Below are 20708 nucleotides of genomic sequence, written 5' to 3'. Positions count from 1 at the left end.
GGGCTTGTCCTGAATATCTAATGAGAAGCGGCCTATTAAAAAACTGTGGGCCAATGCAAGTTTCACTTACTTTAAGTTTACAGTGAAATGTTTTCCTTTTAATCATCAAGATAACCACAGTAGTGCTGGTTAAGCATTTATCATAGCCTACTCATGAGGAACCCCTGTATCTCATTTTCCATTGATTGTGCTTATCGAGTCATTCAGGTAGGTCTTTTTTTTTACCTTTTATAGAGTCATATACTGGGTGCTACTCATTTCTTATTTGTGCATATTCATTTCCTTTCCTCGCTTCTTAGCTCCATCCCCTTAGGATGCAAGAGAAACCTGTGTCTCCAGTTATAAAATTGACCGTTATTCCTTCTGTGGTGTAGATTATTGAAATTTCTTTCTTTCTCTGGAATGTAATGGTTACTTTTCTGAAATGAGGCAGCCTCAATGATGTACGTGGCTGACAAATATGAGAAACGAGCCTTAGAAACGAGACCAAAGTCCCTTAAAGCAGTGGTTCTCAACCTTTTTACTCCAAGGCCCCCTCCTTCTCTAGATCAACGCTCAAAGGCCCCCCTAAATGCTGGTATACTATCCTTCTGCTGCTATGAGAAAAGTTTGTTTTTCCACCTTTTTTATTAAAGGGTGGGTTGATTATGATTTCACTTTTCTAGCTTTAGTTAGTGTGTAATGTTGCTGTTTGAGCATGAACAACATCTGCAAAGTTACGACGCTCAAAGTTCAAAGCAAAGGGAGATATTTGCTTTTAAGAAATTGCTAAGGACCACAACAAACGGCTAGTAGGGACTACACAACATTCCTGCCCCAGAACACGATTTATAGATTATCAAGACAGAATATGCTAATCAATGACTAGAAGATAACTACACATAAGCTACATAAATTCATCAACTAACCATTCAGAAATGTTGTCTACAGTACATGTTGTCGCTTCTTCTTGAGTCTCTCCATCTTTGTCTGACTCTGGTTTGAACATAAAAGGCTAAGAGTTTTTGACATTTTAAGTGCACGTCTGTGTGAGGTACCGCCCCTAAACGTACTCGTCACTCGGGTTGAGACAAATCAATTAGAATTAGCCACCTCGTAAAATACGTACAAATTGGCTGTGAGATAGCGTTGCATATTGCCAACACTTTGCCAGTCCACTGTTTTGGCTTCATCCTATTACGGTGCAGATCCACTTGTCCGTGCGACACTTCTGTCGCGCCGCACTCCACTATATTCCTATGGGTGACGTCAAGCGACTTTGACGCGCCCGCAAAGCATTCCGGGAAGGCGGCGCTTCATTTGGAAAAATGCTGCGCGTCAAAAAGCTGGCCGATGCCCATCTTTATGCAAATGAATTCCGTTGAACGTGACGCGCCTATCCAATAGAAGTAGGAGAGCATGGAGACGGGGGGAAGTCTCTCGCAGGTTTTAAATACGCAACATTTCCCGCTCCGTCAAAGCCACGCCCATAGCAGTAAACTAAGGATCGCCCATCAACGTACAAATGTGGGGAGGCGTCGCGACCAGGGGGCTAATGTTTCAGAAAAAACTGAAGCTTCCCCGGGCGCCGCCATTGATTAGCGGACCCCCACCTGCTGTTAGCATTCCATTGACTCCCATTCATTTTAGTGTCACTTTGACATTTCTAAAGAAACACGAAAATGTATAAAAGGCTCCATTATCTTGTATCTTACGTTATGGCCCCGTAGAAGCAGTTTTTGTAAAAATAGGCTAACGACTGCATCATAATCACGCGACTCTCTGTCGCACAGTAGAGAAATTACCGTATGGACAGGAGGAGAAGCTCACGGGCAATCGGGAGGACGTGGAGGCAAAATGACAAAATTATTAATCAGAATACTTAGCAAAAGTTGCTCCTGCTCCTAGCTCATGGACGGCTCCTACTCACACTCTCCGTCTCTGCAAGTTTCGGAAGGGAATGATTCAGATTTCTCTTGGCACAGCCACTAGAAGACTTACAACTGTCAGACAGGTTGCTCACGTCACATCTACGTCGTCAAGCTCAGTTTGAGTCTGCGCAGTATGCTCAGCCATCAGGAAGTGAGTGCTTCTTATTGACTTCACTTGTCTCCGTTGAATCCAATGGGGGCGCTGTGTCCATTTCTTTTACTGTCTATGGTCGTGACGCAAAAGTGGATCTGTACCGTTACTGTCACTGACTGAAGAATTTGTTAAGAGCTTGAGTCTGTTGTTTGGAATTCAAATTTGTCCATTATGTTTGAGGCGAAACTCCTGACTGAGAGCTTTGTTGTGCACGTTGCATTTTCTGGTTTCAGACGAATTTTTTTTATTAATTAATAATTTATTTTGTATTTTAGCATGTTATTTTTTAATCCAATGCATTAATAATAAAGTTAATGAATTATAGGAATATATTTAAATTAATTTTACATTTTCTCGCTGGAGGATCACTAGTGGTCACTTGTTTATGTTGATGTGAATGTGCCCCTCAAGTTACCTAAAATTGTTTATGTCTGCGCTAATCATTCAACACCAGACTGATTTGTGAACGAGGGTCAATACAAAGCAGGTTTAGCTAAAAAGTTGTTACTCAAGGATGGAGCCGTACCAACTGTTCGTGATCCAGCTTCACACCCTGAAGACGCAAGTATCACACTTTATATTTTGTAAATTATTGAAAATCGCCTTTACAAATGTGCAATTTCCACAGTTAATGTGGCTAAAGTTTCCAATAATGTCTGTGATAATATTCAAAGAGACAAGAGTTATGTCGTTATACATTTTAAACCCGAAAAAAACCCGTCTGTATAATTCATAACCGCACATTTATAATGAACTATGCAGTAAGGCGATTGTCTTTTTAAATGCTGTGTGTACGTCCTACTCCCCACTAGGAGGCGGTATTTAACCATATAACTCCTTTATGAGATTTATGCTTTACATAACATATATATATATATTATTTTCTTTTCCCCACAACACTTTCTATACACATTACATCTGCACAAATCAAAAAAGAGAATAAAAAACAAAAAACACATTTAAACCTCTTTACTTTCCTCTAATAACTAAGTTTATTAGGTTTATTCTGCCGCATAGCAAAGCACAATGATGATTGAGAGATATATGCCAGTGCAAGTTGCTTTCAGTTAAAACAGCTCAACAACATTTTTCAGCAAAGTTGTGTTCACATTGATAATCTAGAGTCATTTACATTTACATTTAGTCATTTAGCAGACGCTTTTATCCAAAGCGACTTACAAATTAGGACTAAATTAAGCGAGTCATCATGAAGAGGCTAAAACAACAACAACGCAAGAAGTGCTCAGAATACAAAGTTCAGGCATTATTCAGAGTAGCATAAGCCCGATAAGTGAGGTTTTAAAGGGAAAGTTTTTTTTTTTTTTTTAATCTTTTTTTTTTTATGAAGTTAAGTGCTCACGGAAGAGATGGGTTTTCAGCTGTTTTTTTTTATGTTGTCAGGGATTCTGCATTCCGGATGAGGGTGGGGAGAGTGTTCCACCAGCATGGAACTGTGAATGAGAATGTTCTGGAAAGTGATTTTGTGGCTTTCTGTGATGGAACCACGAGACGTCGCTCGTTGATCGATCGTAGGCGTCTGGTAGGGATGTAGGCTCGTAGGAGTGAGTGAAAGTAGGAGGGAGCTGAGCCTGTGATAGATCTGTAAGCAAGCGTCAATGCCTTGAACTTGATGCGAGCAGCGAGAGGTAGCCCGTGCAGAGAGATGAACAGAGGAGTGACGTGGGCCCTCTTGGGCTCGTTGAAGACAAGACGAGCTGCAGCATTCTGGATCATCTGTAGAGGTTTGGTTGCACATGCTGGAAGTCCGGCCAGAAGAGCATTGCAGTAGTCAAGCCTAGAAATGACCAGGGCCTGGACCAGAGTCCTTAGAAATGTATTAAATGTGTTACAGTAGTCTTTATAGGGTTAAGAGGAAAACACTTAAGTTTCACTTTTCTCTCTCTCAGTATTCTCCTTATATTCATTACAGAGGTCAGAAAAGTAATCAAAATGTTAGTAGAATAATGTCTGTGTTATATTTTCACTGGAAAACAACATAAGAAATGCAGTTTTGGCCCGTGAAATCCTGAAGGGACTGAGTAGTAATTACAAATTCTACAAGAGTGAGCGCTTTTCACAAGTCGGAAACGCACCTCAGATCCTGAGATGTAACACGACTTTAATGCTGTATTGACAGGAAATATATAATCAAAATAATCACAGCTTCCCGGATCTTTCTTATGATTGTAGTGATTGTCAGGGATGGATTACTGACCGGGCCTATGGGGCCAGTGCCCAGAGGCCCTTGACTACCAGAAGCCCGGGGGGCCCTGGGGTTTAAGGCCACGCAGTCCAGTTTGGTTCAGAAAACCCATTAACAATGAAAACAAATGTTTATTAATGCTGTAATATATGTGTCCCATAGCCTACACAAGGCCTCTTAAACAAGGCTCTTGGACTATGAGGACTCCCTGGAACTTACTGTTGGGCCCTATGTGAATATGAAGGCCCTGTGGAGTTACAAATTTAAGAATCTGTATAAGATCTGCTGATCTTATGTCCTTACATAACATAACATAACATGAAAAACTAAGGTAGAGCACATTGAATTTAGCATTTAAGGTTATGATGATGATATCAGCTGTTAATCAAAGTTTCCAGCAAGAGATTCCTGCCAGTCCTGTTCTCTCTATTGTAAGTTAAATGAGTCAGATTATGAGACTCTCACCCTCTGTCTTTAATAGATCTTGGAGCCCCTGTCCCAGTCTTTGAATAGTTATGCTGATTGGATTAGGATTGGTAACACTCTAAACTCCTAAACATGGATACTTCATTTGCATGCTTTGTTTAGGTCGTCACCCAGGTGCTTTGTCTCCATTTCTAAGCACTGCCTCATATAAACTATAACGTACACTGCCTTAGTAAGACTTGATGACTGTAGGCGGCGAGCTACATAGGCCTACCGTGCACCCCCCCCCCCCACCTCCCAACAAAACCATACTTTTTTGAAAGGTCTGGATGTGTAGAATATGAATCTGAATGTTAACATTGAAAATTTTGGGTTGCACTACCTGTTTTAGCCCTGTGAAAAGGGAAACCCTAAAAAACGATTTTAAGCGATTTTAACACATCGAGATTGTCCTAGTCAATCAGAACAGCTTTTAGGTGACCCAATACACACTCAAACTTAACATATGATGACTTAGGTCAAATACCTACCATGCTGCTTATTGGTAGGTGTCTAAAATTAACATAGGTAAGGCTTTATGTTGATATAATGAGCCCATTTCATGTATAGGCCACGACCTAGATTCGCCTATCATGCACCCCAACCCACTCCCCTGAAAAAAATCATGCTTTTCTGAAAGGTCTGGATGTGTAGAATATGAATCTGAATGTTAACATTATTGGGATACACTACGTGTTTTAGCCCTGTGAATAGGGAAACCCTAAAAAACGATTTTAAGAGATTTTAACACATTGAGATTGGCCTAGTCAATCAGAGCAGCTTTTAGGTGACCCAATACTCTTACTACACTAAATTGATAATTACTTTAAATAGTTGTTTTTAATTATTTTTTATTTAATATAGTTAAGGCCTTGTATGGATATAATCGATCAAGGACCATTTCCATAGCATCAGTTAATATGCTAACGTGCTAACATTTTAACCCTCATTACCCTTTCCATCGAAGTAATTTCATTGACAAATCAGAAACCTGTCTGGGTTGTTCATCCAATGACAAAATAAGATATTTTTTGAATTTTCATTAACAGTTTCCTCTGTGTTAGGCAGACTGTCCTGAAAGACTGTTCTTACTCACACAGACAGATCCTCCAAGTCTGCATCCTCTGCCTATACAGCAAGAAATTTGTTTCACTGAATTGCTCGATGTTTGATATTTTTTATTGACCCCTCTTACTACACTACATTGATGCTTACTTTAAATATTTGTTTTTAATTATTTTAGATTACATTTGATAGATTGATAGATATATACTTTATTCATCCCAAAGGGAAATTTTAGACATCCAGTAGCTTATACACACACACACACACACACACACACACACATATCTCACACACATAGATCATCTAGTCGGTTATGTAGTTGGTTTCTTCAACACAGTTGAACTGCTCAGTTATGTCTGAGTCAAGACATGAGCCAGTGGGCCAAGTGACTGCAGGTCCTTCAAGGCATAGGGGATGTCATGGGACAAAACCAAAGTCCAGATGCATTGTGCATGTCCCTGGTCTTGTATATGGACCACTCGTGCAATTATGGGCAAACGCAGATTCTGATGCAAGATTAGCCAGAATGAAAGAAATACGTGACAAGAGATTAGCTGAACCACTGGAATCTGCTCACAGAGTGACTGTAACCTGTGAACTTATACCAGACACTATTACAGAAGGTAATGGATATCACAGAGAATGCTACCAAAGATTCACCATGAATCTCAAAAGACTCGACCAGAAGCCTGAACTATTAGGAGCAAGTTCAAGGCAAAGTCAGAGGGCCTCAACTGGTGACAAGGTGCTCTTCACACCTGACTGTATATTCTGCAACTCAATTACACGGAAGAAGGTCAAAAATAAAGGGATATGGACAAATGAGGGGTTAAGAGAGTTTGAGTGTGATGGGTGGAGAACAGTCCTCAAAGTTGCAGAACAAAAATTTGATGAAAATTTGCTTCGCAGAATTAGAGGAAAGGATCTATTTGCTACAGAAGCTAAATACCACAAATCCTGTAGAGTCCAATATACACAAAATTTAGAAAAATGGAGAAGTGCAAGCACAGAAAACAAGGCCAAACAAATCCAACTAGTAGAAGCTCACGGTGAGGCATTTGGTGCTGAGGCAAGTTTGTGCATCCTAGATTAGCTATGTAGATTTTGGTCAGATCAGTCAATTTCATCATTTTGTTGCTGCCGATGATTTCCTTGTCAATTACTCGAGATACAGCACCAAATGTCTCACCGTGAGCTTCTACTATTTGGATTTGTTTGGCCTTGTTTTCTGTGCTTGCACTTCTCAATTTTTCTACATTTTGTGTATATTGGACTGTACAGGATTTGTGGTACAGTGGGGCAAAAAAGTATTTAGTCAGCCACCAATTGTCCAAGTTCTCCCACTTAAAAAGATGAGAGAGGCCTGTAATTTTCATCATAGGTACACTTCAACTATGAGAGACAAAATGAGAAAAAAAATTCAGAAAATCACATAGTAGGATCTTTAATTAATTAATTGGTAAATTCCTCTGTAAAATACTGTAAGTATTTGGTCACCTACACACAAACAAGATTTCTGGTTCTCACAGACCTGTAACTTCTTCTTTAAGAGGCTCCTCTGTCCTCCACTCGTTACCTGTATTAATGGCACCTGTTTGAACTCGTTATAAGTATAAAAGACACCTGTCCACAACCTCAAATAGTCACACTCCAAACTCCACTATGGCCAAGACCAAAGAGCTGTCAAAGGACACCAGAAACAAAATTGTAGACCTGCACCAGGCTGGGAAGACTGAATCTGCAATAGGTAAGCAGCTTGGTGTGAAGAAATCAACTGTGGGAGCAATTATTAGAAAATGGAAGACATACAAGACCACTGATAATCTCCCTCGATCTAGGACTCCACGCAAGATCTCACCCCGTGGGGTCAAAATGATCATAAGAACGGTGAGCAAAAATCCCAGAACCACACAGGGGGACCTAGTGAATGACCTGCAGAGAGGGCCAAAGTAACAAAGGCTACCATCAGTAACACACTACGCAGCCAGGTACTCAAATCCTGCAGTGCCAGACGTGTCCCCCTGCTTAAGCCAGTGTATGTCCAGGCCCATCTGAAGTTTGCTAGAGAGCATTTGGATGATCCAGAAGAGGATTGGGAGAATGTCATATGGTAAGATGAAACCAAAATAGAACTTTTTGGTAAAAACTCAACAAGTCATGTTTGGAGGAGAAAGAACACCATACCTACTGTGAAGCATGGGGGTGGAAACATCATGCTTTGGGGCTGTTTTTCTGCAAAGGTACCAGGACGACTGATCCGTGTAAAGGAAAGAATGAATGGGGTCATGTATCGTGAGATTTTGAGTGAAAACCTCCTTCCATCAGCAAGGGCATTGAAGATGAAACGTGGCTGGGTCTTTCAGCAAGACAATGATCCCAAACACACCGCCCGGGCAACGAAGGAGTGGTTTCGTAAGAAGCATTTCAAGGTCCTGGAGTGGCCTAGCCAGTCTCCAGATCTCAACCCCATAAAAAAAATCTTTGGAGGGAGTTGAAAATCCGTGTTGCCCAGAGACAGTCCCAAAACATCACTGCTCTAGAGGAGATCTGTATGGAGAAATGGGCCAAAATACCAGCAACAGTGTGTGAAAACCTTGTGAAGACTTACCCTTTGTTTGACCTCATTGCCAACAAAGGGTATATAACAAAGTATTGAGATGAACTTTTGTTATTGACCAAATACTTATTTTCCACCATAATTTGCAAATAAATTCTTAGAAATCCTACAATGTGATTTTCTGGATTTTTTTTTTTTTTTTTCTCATTTTGTCTCTCATAGTTGAAGTCTATCTATGATGAAAATTACAGGCCTCTCTCATCTTTTTAAGTGGGAGAACTTGCACAATTGGTGGCTGACTAAATTCTTTTTTGCCCCACTGTATTTAGCTTCTGTTTCAAATCTTTGGTAGCATTCTCTGTGATATCCATCACCTTCTGTAATGGTGTCTGGTTTAAGTTCACAGGTTACATTCATTCTGTGAGCAGATTCCAGTGGTTCAGTTAATCTCTTGTCACGTATTTCTTTCATTCTGGCTAATCTTGCATTATATCCATAATAATATATTTTATAAAGGATATTATATTATATCCATACAATGCCTTAACTATATTAAATTAAAAATAATTAAAAACAACTATTTAAAGTAACTATCAATGTAGTAAGAGGGGTCAATTATATTAAATAAAGATGGGGAGGGTGAGGAGGAGCTGTGAATAATTTCGTAGTCAGCTTTGACATGTTGGAATGTTAGCACGTTAGCATATTAACTGATGCTATGGAAATGGTCCTTGATAGATTATATCCATAAAAGGCCTTAACTATATTAAATAAAAAATAATTAAAAACAACTATTTAAAGTAATTATCAATTTAGTGTAGTAAGAGTATTGGGTCACCTAAAAGCTGCTCTGATTGACTAGGCCAATCTCAATGTGTTAAAATCTCTTAAAATCGTTTTTTAGGGTTTCCCTATTCACAGGGCTAAAACAGGTAGTGTATCCCAATAATGTTAACATTCAGATTCATATTCTACACATCCAGACCTTTCAGAAAAGCATGATTTTTTTCAGGGGAGTGGGTTGGGGTGCATGATAGGCGAATCTAGGTCGTGGCCTATACATGAAATGGGCTCATTATATCAACATAAAGCCTTACCTATGTTAATTTTAGACACCTACCAATAAGCAGCATGGTAGGTATTTGACCTAAGTCATCATATGTTAAGTTTGAGTGTGTATTGGGTCACCTAAAAGCTGTTCTGATTGACTAGGACAATCTCGATGTGTTAAAATCGCTTAAAATCGTTTTTTAGGGTTTCCCTTTTCACAGGGCTAAAACAGGTAGTGCAACCCAAAATTTTCAATGTTAACATTCAGATTCATATTCTACACATCCAGACCTTTCAAAAAAGTATGGTTTTGTTGGGAGGTGGGGGGGGTGCACGGTAGGCCTATGTAGCTCGCCGCCTACTGCAGCTACCGACAGCTCGTGTTCTCAATGAAGAGTCCTACTGAAGATACAACCAAGTCTCCTGGTCTTCGCTTCTGAGTTTCCTACAGCCCCAAAACATCTTACAGAACTATTGTCCCATCCTGTTTAAAATTACATTTATTAGAACCACTCTTTGAGCTTATTTTTGTGTGTGAAAGGTATTGGAAAAAATAACTATTTATTATTACAGCATAACTGCCCATTTTCCCTAAGTTGAAGTGAGACTAAATTTTTAAACATTGCCTAATTTTTTATTTGCCTCATTTGCATATTTTAGTTTGTTGCCTAATTATAAATGATCCAACAAAATGGGCCTAGAGAGAGCAATAGAGTATGTTTTAGCATAGCTATTATTTAACTGTAAAAAGTAAAAGCGTACACCCTTCACTCTACAGTTGTTTGAACGACTGTAAAAGATGCACCTTCAAATAAAATAGGCAATAAAGCAGAGTGTAGGCCTATATTGGAAATTACAGCTTCTTTTACAGGTCAAACCAAATTTTAGTAGCCACAGCACTCGAAACGACTGGTCCAATCAGATTGTAATACCTATCACAACTAGACTAGTGACGTCAAAACAATCCACAGGATTTTATGAGACTAGCCGCGTTTCCATTACCCTTCAAATTGCGCAAATTGAAATTGCGAATTGAAAATACGCTCCCATTTATCGCAAAAAAAGTTTTTACGCTCGCATGAGGTGGTTTTTCAGGCAATTCGAAAAAGAAATATTTCGCAAAACTGCGATGGAAACAGTTTTTGCGCATTTACAGGTCACCTGACGTAGATGAGGCGGTGTGTTTGGACAGAATACGAGACGTAGTTCTTCATTGAATTCATAAAAGACAAAAGAATGACAGAAATACTGGATTCTAAACCTCAAAGAAATGCCACAATCAAGACCTCGGAAATGAGTGAGAAAAACCCAGAAACACCTCATATGTGCCGCTCACAGACACAGTGTAAAGGTCTTTACTTGCCATTAATGCTTGGATAACACGCCTACGTTTCCTTCCATTAATAATAATAATGTCTAGTGCGGTACGTGGGTGTGATATAGCCTATATAAACCTACCAATGTCCGTTGCCATGATTTTTGGAATGACTTTATCGCGAGAGGAAAAAATGACGTTTTAGTCGCATAACATCGGTTAATGGAAACGCCGTCATTTCGCAATTGTTTTTTTACCGATATTTAGAAAAAATCGCAAAAGTTTTGCGCGAATCTTTAATGGAAACGCGCCTTATGAAGGGTGGACCTCAGTTCTTCTAGATTTGGGGGCACGATATTTTCTACATTTTAATACATTAATCTGAACTTTGAGAGTTCAGAACTCCCATACACAAAAGAAATATATTTTCTGGATATGTTTTGGAATATATGCACATAATTGAAATTGGCCCAATAAATATATTTCATACTTATATTTCATATATTTTTGTTATATTTCAGAATATATTTCAATGTATTTTTTTCTGTACGGGTCCCCAAAAGTGTCAAAAATATATGTGGCATATATTCCAAATACATTGAAATATATTCTGAAATATAACAAAAATATATGAAATATAAGTATGAAATATATTTATTGGGCCAATTTCAAATATTTGCATATATTCCAAAACATATCCAGAAAATATATTTCAAATACAATTCTTTTGTGTATGGGCTATAAGAGCTCAAACCCATGTTCAGCAGGCAGCCTATGAATATAAATCAAACTTGCATCACAAGTGTATTGTTATTCTCAAACCATTTGCTGACCAAACAGAATTTCATTAAGTTTAGTAACAACATGTAACAATGTAACATTAATTAATTTGGATAAATATCAGGTACCATATATAGCTACATGTAAATTTTTCTCAAGGAAAAATCTCTCACTAATGCTGTAAACATACAGGGAGTTGATATTATTATTAAAGGTTGAAATGTACTCAAATATAACATGGTTTTTATAATAATAATAACGTTTTAATATTTTTAATGATATGAGTAAAATTATTATATGTAATATAGTGCATATATTTAGCAAAAATACTCCTCTCTATAGGCCAAGTTAATTTTTCTAGCTATATGCTGTGGTCATGGCTTTTCTGAGGTAAATGTTACGTTACATATTGTTCTCCAGTTGTTTTATTGACCTATTTCCGTGGTTGAAGCACTGATTGAGTGATTACATGAGACATGATACATTTCAGCAAGTTGTAGGCTACTGTATCTTCCAACATAGTTCATTCGAATTTATTTACTAACTAAAGAAGAGCTTTGACCCGCCAAAACGGTCTTTATTGTTTGAATGTTGTTATAAAATTGACATAATTTGAAAGCTGAGACTATGTTTCATATCAAAAGCAGGGGCGTTTCTAGGTTTTAAAACCATCAGGGGCTGAGCCGGAAACGGCGGGGTCTGGGGTTATAAGATAACATGATTCGATACAGAGAATAATATTGTAGGCCTATATGCAGGGGGCAGACTGGTTTGAAAATTTAGCCCTGGCACTGTAGCCACACCAGCCCACATTACCACACAAACACACGCATTGAAATGTGAGGTATTGGGGGGGGGGTTCTAAAATGTGGATTTCTCGGACCTACATATGTGCATTTTAAGGTGTTTGAAGGCCAATAAAATTTGGATAACAATAGCTTTAAAAGCATGTCAGTGGGCAGTAGCATAAATTATTTGTCAAGCAGATAATAGATTTGTAACCATGAGAATGAGGATAAATGTTGTAATGAATGATCCACAGTACAAAATGGAAATGCAGAATGTTTCTGCTTATTGTTGACAATACACAATCACATCTTCCAAACAGGAATGGCCTTAAATGAGAAATCTTTCAAGGATTATTTTGCATAGATGTTACATTTCAGTCAAACACCAGTGCAATCGTTTTGTGTCCAGAGGCAAATGAGCAATTTATATATTAGCATTAAAGATTGGTTTCAGCAACTTTTTTCTTTTTAAAAGTTAGAAGTTAGAAAAAGTTGGTTTTCTTCTTTGATTAGTGCCAAAAACATTGATTAACTCAAGAAAGAAAAAAGTTGCTGAAACCAACTTCGTGGGCCTGGTGTGGCTACAGTGCCAGGGCTGATTTAATCATGTTATCTTATAACCCCAGCCCCTGACGTTTTTAAAACCTAGAAACGCCCCTGCATATAGCCTGAAAAAAGGGCTTTGGGGATAACTGGCCCCAGGGCCTTTACAAGTCATAATCCGTCCCTGGTGATTGTAAATATTATTTGTATACTGACGCTACTGTATATATTTTACTGTTGTCAGGCATCTGATTTCCAGATGCGTTATAGTGTAATGCATCTCTCGTATTACTCAGAACTCTCTTTTTTCAAATAATAAAATAATTTCAACAGAAACTATTATTGCTTGTGTTCATTTATTTAGCAGACTTGCAGACTTACAGACCTGGGGCCTGTACCATGATGGTAGTTGAACAAACTCAGGGTTACAGGATTAGTTTCGAGTTGACAAAACCAAACCAATCCAACCAGGCTTTGTTGGTACCATGATGCTGATCATCAACTTTCTCTGTCAACTCAGGCTTTGATCCTGAGTTTAGGAGTTTAGGTGTGACATCAGTAGCGAACAGCCAATCACATACTGAGAAAGAGTGAAACTGAGATTCACTTCTCTCTTCTGCAGAATATTACGAGATTGAAAAATATTAAGAATTTAAACAAATTTACACGGCAAAAAGAAAATAGCTGTCTGCGAAAGAGGACAACTAAAAGAAAAAGTCTTGCTATATCAGTGCAAGTAAAAATTGTGAAGTTGGTTTATACAGTTGATAAAGTTATTGAGAGAATTGAACTCACATAGTCATTTTATAGCTTTATCTATTGATTCTAAAGCGTATTTATATTACCTTTTATACATTTATTCCTTTAAACTGTGCGTAATAATAATTGATATACTAAAATTGTACATGTGTGAGCGATTAAAGCAACACCAAGTAACTTTTGCTCTCGGGGTCCCCCTACAGTTGGGAAACAGTATTGTCTTCTACTACTGTCGTAAAATCTGTCATGGTTACACCAGGGGATACACGTGCATTTGTTGACAAGCCGATACCCCCGAACTCTGCAGAAGGAGTTCTCACGCCTTGGGCAGAACTTGTGTGTGAAATGTCTTCATCCCAGGCATATATTGGCATATATACAGTGGCATATATTTCAGCATGTCATATGAATCACCAAATTTTTCTGTCATATTGTTCATCATAACCACTTAAAACTGTCAAAAAGTCAGAAATTTGGTGATCACTGATCGTTGTTTAGGTACATTAAACCATTAAGCTTTTTCCTACAATAGCCTCAATGAAGCAGAAACGCTTAATGTCAGATAACGTACATAATAATTTGACCGTTTTCAGTGGTTATGAGAGAGAAATTTGGTGATCGTTGTTTAGGTACATTAAACCACATAAAGCTTTTTCACATTAGGACTTATATATAAAGCCCATGAGAACCATGTGGAGTCAACCCACAGCCGCTCCACTGCCTTATTGAAAATATGAAGCAGAAACGCTTAATGTCAGATAACGTCCATAATAATTTGACTTTTGGTTCCATTTTTTTGACCGTTTTCAGTGGTTATGAGGAGCAATATGAGAGAAAAATTTGGTAATCATTGTTTAGGTACATTAAACCACGTCATGTCATATTGTTAACATGGTACTTATGAAGCAGAATAGTGGGTCATATGTCTAATGCTTTTTGAAAACTTACGACTTTCTTCTTCATAAAACGAGTCGGACATCATCACATTTTTGAATACATTTTTATTTATTTACATTAGTAAGCAGGACATCGTCTTTCAAAATATGATCTGCGCGAAAGAGAAAAAAAATGAATGTGTCATTGTACCCAGCACTTCTGAAAATCCACTTCCGAATGCGCACATTTCAAACCAAACTAACGGCCATGAACAGCATGACGGCCAAGTCAGCTTCGGTCGGGCACCCCTCCTCCTGCTTTAGCTCACGCCAGCGAGCTCACGCTGGACCAATATTGATCCTCGTTCGGCCTTTGATTTTGTCACTCTCCCTTTTTCTCTTCCTTGTCTCCTCCGACAAAACCTTTGCCTTCTTCGGTTTCGTTGCTGCTTCGGCCATGACAACAACTTACACACGCTGTACCAGCCGGCAAACAAACGCTAGTTGGGCTCTCACGTCCGAATTTGAGGGGGTGGGGGTGGTGGGGGAAGTGACGTATGCCGTAAAGCAGTCGAATTTTGTAGTTCTTTTTGTGCTCGGGTTACTACCCGAACCCCGAAGTTCCGTAGTCAAGTCAAGTCAAGTCAAGTATATTTGTATAGCGCTTTTCACAATTCAGATTATATCAAAGCAGCTTCACAGTATTAAATTAAAATAATACAACAAGGTTTGTTTCTAGTGGAATTTATTGATTGATAAAATTAAATATCCCCAAAATATCCCCAACTGAGCAAGCCAAAGGCAACAGTGGCAAGGAACCGAAAAAACTCCATCATGTGACCTAATGGAGAAAAAAAACCTTGGGAGAACCCAGGCTCAGTCGGGGGCCAGTTCTCCTCTGGCGTTTATGAACTAGAGACAGGATTTAACTGTAAGATTAAAAATATTATATGAATGCCTGGCTGAAGAGATGCGTCTTTAATCTAGTTTTAAACTGGGAGAGCGAGTCTGAGCAACGAACACTATCAGGAAGGCTATTCCAGAGTTTTGGAGCTAAATGTGAAAATGCTCACCCTCCTTTGGTGGATCTGGATATCCTAGGTATGACCAAAAGCCTTGAATTTAATGATCTTAAAGAGCGCGATGGATTATAGGGCGATAGAAGATCCGTTAAATAGACTGGAGCTAGGCCGTTTAGGGCTTTATAAGTCAGTAGCAATACCTTGTAATTAATACGGAACTTTATAGGAAACTGATAGCATATTACGTAGCTTAGCAATGTTTCTAAGGTGGAAAAAGGCTGTTTTTGTAACATATGAAATATGATTTTCAAAAGACAGGTTGCAATCGAGTATAACACACAGGTCTTTTACTGTAGAGGATAAAGTAACAGGACATCCTACTATGTTAAAGTTGTATTGTGAGAGGTTTTGCGGGCGGTTTTTTGAACCAATAAGTAGTACCTCTGTCTTGTCTGGATTTAATAAAAGAAAATTACGCATCATCCAATCTTTTATATCTTTAACGCACTCTGTCAATTTGGATAATTTAGCGTTTTAATCCGGCCGTGATGAAATATATATTTGAGTGTCATCAGCATAACAATGGAAACTAATTCCATGTTTCCTTATAATATTTCCAAGTGGCATCATATATATTGAGAATAATAGAGGGCCCAACACAGATCCCTGCGGCACTCCATAGTTTACTGGAGTTATGATCGATTTTTCTCCATTTAAATAGACAAAATGGTAGCGGTCAGATAAGTATGATCTAAACCAGCTTAATGCTTGTCCTTGAACACCAGTATAATTTTGTAGTCGATCTAAGAGTATTGTGTGATCTATAGTATCGAACGCAGCACTAAGATCAAGTAAAACTAATATTGAGATACAGCCTTGGTCAGAAGCTAAAAGTAAATCATTTGTGATTTTAACGAGCGCAGTTTCAGTGCTATGATGCGGTCTGAATCCAGACTGAAACTTTTCATAGATGTCATTTTCTTGCAAGAAAGAGCCCAGTTGAGCGGACACCACTTTCTCTAATATTTTAGACATAAATGGAAGATTTGAAATGGGTCTATAATTTGCTAGGTTATTATGATCTAATTGTGGTTTCTTAATGAGAGGTTTTATAACTGCCAGTTTAAATGTTCTTGGAACATGACCTAAAGATAAAGACGAGTTAATAATATTGAGGAGAGGCTCTTCCACTACAGGTAACAAAGGTGACGAACAAAATATCAGGTATCGCTTTTACTGAAGTTCCGTAGTGCCAGTAAAAGCGATACAGACCCCGTCAGGCTATGGCAGACGTGTCATTCAACCTATTGTAAGTCGATGTACCATCACAAGGGTCTTGGAAATATATTATGAAGGTTGAAAAACGACATGGTGTTGCTTTAATAATTACATAAATAATATCTAAATCATACAAAATTATTATTCTAAAAAAACGTTACTAAAAGCCAGACTATTTTGTCTTTAAAAATCATTTGCTATGTAGTGACCTTTAATTTGGAGAAGAAACAGGTGAAGTGACTTTATCACATCAGACATGTGTCACTTTGCTCACAGCTGATTGGTCTAAGTTCGTTTTGCAACCTCTTACCTGGAACATCACCTGCCCCGGACCAGGTTAGCCGTGGAGCGTTATGGTGATGAACACTGCTAAAAGCCAAACCACTTTCATGGTGCCTAAAACCCATGTTCATTGCTATAGTAACTTACGCTCTTTTTGTATGATTTAGATATTATTTATGTAATTATTAATCGATCACGTACAACTTCAAAATGTTTACTTGCACTGATATAGCAAGACTTTTTCTTTTAGTTGTCCTCTTTCATAGACAGCTATTTTCTTCTTGCTGTGTAAATTTTACTTCAATATTTTTCAATCTCGTAATATTCTGCAGAAGAGAGAAGTGAATCGCGATGCTTCAGAGAAAGTTGATGATCAGCATCAGCATGGTTTTATCAACTCAAAACTAATCCTGTAACCCAGAGTTTGTTCAACTACCATCATGGCACAGGCCCCTGATCACCCTAGTTGTTGTTGTTGTTTTGTTTTATCTTTTTGAAATAATGACTAGCTGACTGTGCATTATTCCTTACATAATGAGATTTGAGACTTCTAGAATCGAATACTTGCTGTCAGATTTCACACATTTAAATGAGAAAATGCAAAAATCAACAGGGAAGAACAAACACACACCATGTGTAGGCGACCATGTTGTCCAGTAGGTGGAGGTAAAACATTAACAACCATTTCTTTCTGTAACGTTCTTCAAACAGTTACTTAGCGGTTCACATTAATCAGACAATTCGTTTTCAACTATTTTTATGCTATTTCACAAAGAACTTGAAAAATCAAGTATCAAAGTGGTAAAAGCTTTGACTACTGTCTGGTATCTGAAGTCTTTTGATATGATGTTATTACTATAGTTACATTTATCCATTATTTTAGGTTTAGGTTTTGAATTCTAATACCGCTATGTAATGTTATGGCAAGCTCAACACACCTTGTAAGCATTGTAAAGCAATGTTCACTTTTGTGTTACAGAAAACAGATACTTGCTTGATAGTTTCAGTTTCGTTTCTTGTGAATTGAGAGATTAGCTGTACAGTATATATTCAGTGGGTAATAACAAGGTAAGATCATTTCTGCAACAGCACTGTAAGAAAGAAGACATGGCATTACAGTTGTGGGAAAGTTCTTTACAGGAGAAGGCGAGCGAGCTTCACGGGGACACATGGCACATTACACTTACTGACTCTATCGAGCCTGACAAACAAGCTCGTGATTGGTTCCAGTACATCTCTGGCTCCTTTGCACGGTAAGAACTCATCTTTATCACAATAAAATATTCCAAGCATATGTGTTTTATATTAGGCTTTATGGTGTATGGAGATATTTTGATGAGTCATTTTATTAAAACTCTTCATGATATTGAAAGAATCTAGCATGTCATGTTTATTTTGTATTAATAATGCAGTATAAAAATGCACACTCAAACCCTGTTATCAGTTCTAATTACAATTGCACATATACACATAATGGTCTGTCTTACAAACACACACATTACGAGGTTCACACAGATTGGTAATGATGAGTTAAACAAGTTTTAATAATATTTATGTATAATGCCTTATAAAGGCATATTCCTTGTTTCATCTAAAACTGGCTGTTTGTTGTGTGTTTTAATGCATTATACTTTCTAAAGTCTAGTAATTGTCTAGTATTGTGTATTATAACTGTGGTTACAATTATTCATGAGACCATACAATGCATTAAAAGTCAATATTAATGCATTCAAAATACTTTTAGAATGAATTATACATAAAGGCTTTAAGTAAAGTGTTACCAATGTTTTATTTTCCATTCTAATGTTATGTAGTTTTTGGTTCTCTGCTCAAAGTTCACTGGTCTATTTTTACATAAACAGTGGTTTGAATCAGAATCAAAAGCATGAATCAAACGGCATGTATATATTATATATACTAATATATGGATGTGTATATATATATATATATATACACATTAGTAATGAATGTAGAAAAAAAAAACTGATCTTTTCTCCATTTCAATACGTAGGTTCACTTGTTCTCTTTGTAAAAGAAGCTGGATGTCTAAAAGAGTGCAGGTGGTGTTTCACTTCCACCTGGACACAGCAAAGGAACAGGGAACCATTAAACTGCGACGCTTCAAACAGAAGTGCAGGAGGTGCAATGAAGCTCAAATGGAGGATCCGAACTTTCCAGTGGAAAACATTGATGTGCTGATTGAGAGACTGGTTGAAAAGATCCGCATGAGATGCTACAAAGAAGACCTGGGTGAAAAGAACAGACCCTCAGTGTTCAATGGCAGAGTGAACGGGCCGCATGAAAGCGCTCATTGTGAAGCCTGTCGGCTTGGCGTCTGTAGTCAGGCCAACTGATTTCATTGATCTGCTCAGAACTAATAAATGGTTAATATTTATTTATTTTCATAAATTGTTTCAGAAAATAATGATGAAAATCCAGTGTGGACTGGGGCTTGCATAGACTGGTCAGAGAGTAGGCTAGTCGACTACTTCAACCACAAGTCAGCGCTGTCGGAAGCCATTGAGTACTTGAGCGCGCAATAACCATAACTTCACACCAACGTGAATCAGCAAGCAACCCTCAGCGAGCCATGAGCACGACCAAAGAGAGTGGCAGGAGGCCGATGACAGAGAACAGACTACAGCATGTCCTAATTTTGCAGAGTTAAGCGACCTCTGGAACAACATTCCTGTCCAAAAAATTGAAATGAGAAATGGGAAATGAGTATAACACTGATGTAGAAGCCTGGTTGTAAGCCTAAACTTGATTCAATCAAATCTGATTGGTTGATTGGAATGTTGAATAATACATTTTTATTAAAATTACAGTATGTATTATTGTTCATCGTCAAAGACATGGATTTTAAGGTCATAATGTTGCTGTCAATGCTACTTTGCCTATGTTAAATACAAAATTAAACGTAATATTTAAATCTTTTGACAATACATGTAAGAGACGTATACAGTAATTGTTGCAAACATTGGGCTGTCAATTAATAAACACTTGTTGACAATAGCTTTTTTTTTCTTTTCTTTTTTTTAATGGTAACATAAACCCACAAGTTCTCAAGTTTTAGACAAGTAACTGATTAGGAGAAATCTGTAGTCATGCAACCCCTAATGTGGACACAAATAAATCTTGAGAAAATAACTCTTGAGGTGATATTTTATTTTATATATTATTTAAAATATTTGTAATATTGTATGCAATAAACACTGAGCCATTGATATCATAGTATTTGTGATAAAGCCACCAGTTTGCTCATTAGAGTTATGGATTTTTCAATGATTCTTTCTGCAGGTTCACTGCAGAGTCACTGAATTATTCACTCACCCGATTTGTTTAAAAAGACGGTTCATTCAGGGCAGAAAAATCATCTGTGTGTTGCTGTTGTGGCTTTGTTTGAAACTAAGTAAGCTAAATAGTGTGTTTTAACATGCAAGTTACTCAATATTAATTGATTGGTCAAGACTTCTGAACATCAATGCCATGCCATGCATCCCATAGGCCATAAATCATTTAGTACAAATTAGAGAAATATCAGAATCAGAATGTGCTTTATTCACCAAGTGTGCTCAAGTACTTTGATATGGTTTCCATGAGCTCTAGGCACTTACATACATATATAACACAATAGAACAGAGAGAAAGACTTAAATATGT

General features: G+C 37.8%; 1 protein-coding gene across 1 annotated transcript; it reads left to right on the top strand.

Moving 5' to 3' along the window:
- Positions 1–17826: 17826 nt before the first annotated feature.
- LOC311296071 (receptor-transporting protein 3-like) lies at positions 17827–20061 on the top strand. The gene is made up of 2 exons (XM_084417726.1): positions 17827–18299; positions 19058–20061. Exons 1-2 carry the CDS (start codon positions 18154–18156, stop codon positions 19398–19400), a joined length of 489 nt encoding a protein of 162 aa, XP_084273852.1. The 5' UTR covers positions 17827–18153; the 3' UTR covers positions 19401–20061.
- The last annotated feature ends 647 nt before the right edge of the window (positions 20062–20708 follow it).

The sequence above is a fragment of the Rutilus rutilus genome (assembly GCF_951802725.1).
Source record: "Rutilus rutilus genome assembly, chromosome: 8".
Taxonomy (NCBI): Eukaryota; Metazoa; Chordata; class Actinopteri; order Cypriniformes; family Leuciscidae; genus Rutilus; species Rutilus rutilus.
This window is presented reverse-complemented; position numbering and strand designations above follow the sequence as displayed.

Coding starts and splice junctions, on each gene's coding strand:
- LOC311296071 (XM_084417726.1), top strand. CDS start 18,154: ATGGCATTACAGTTGTGGGAAAGTTCTTTACAGGAGAAGGCGAGCGAG. Junction 18,300..19,057: donor ATCTCTGGCTCCTTTGCACG/GTAAGAACTCAT, acceptor TTCAATACGTAG/GTTCACTTGTTCTCTTTGTA.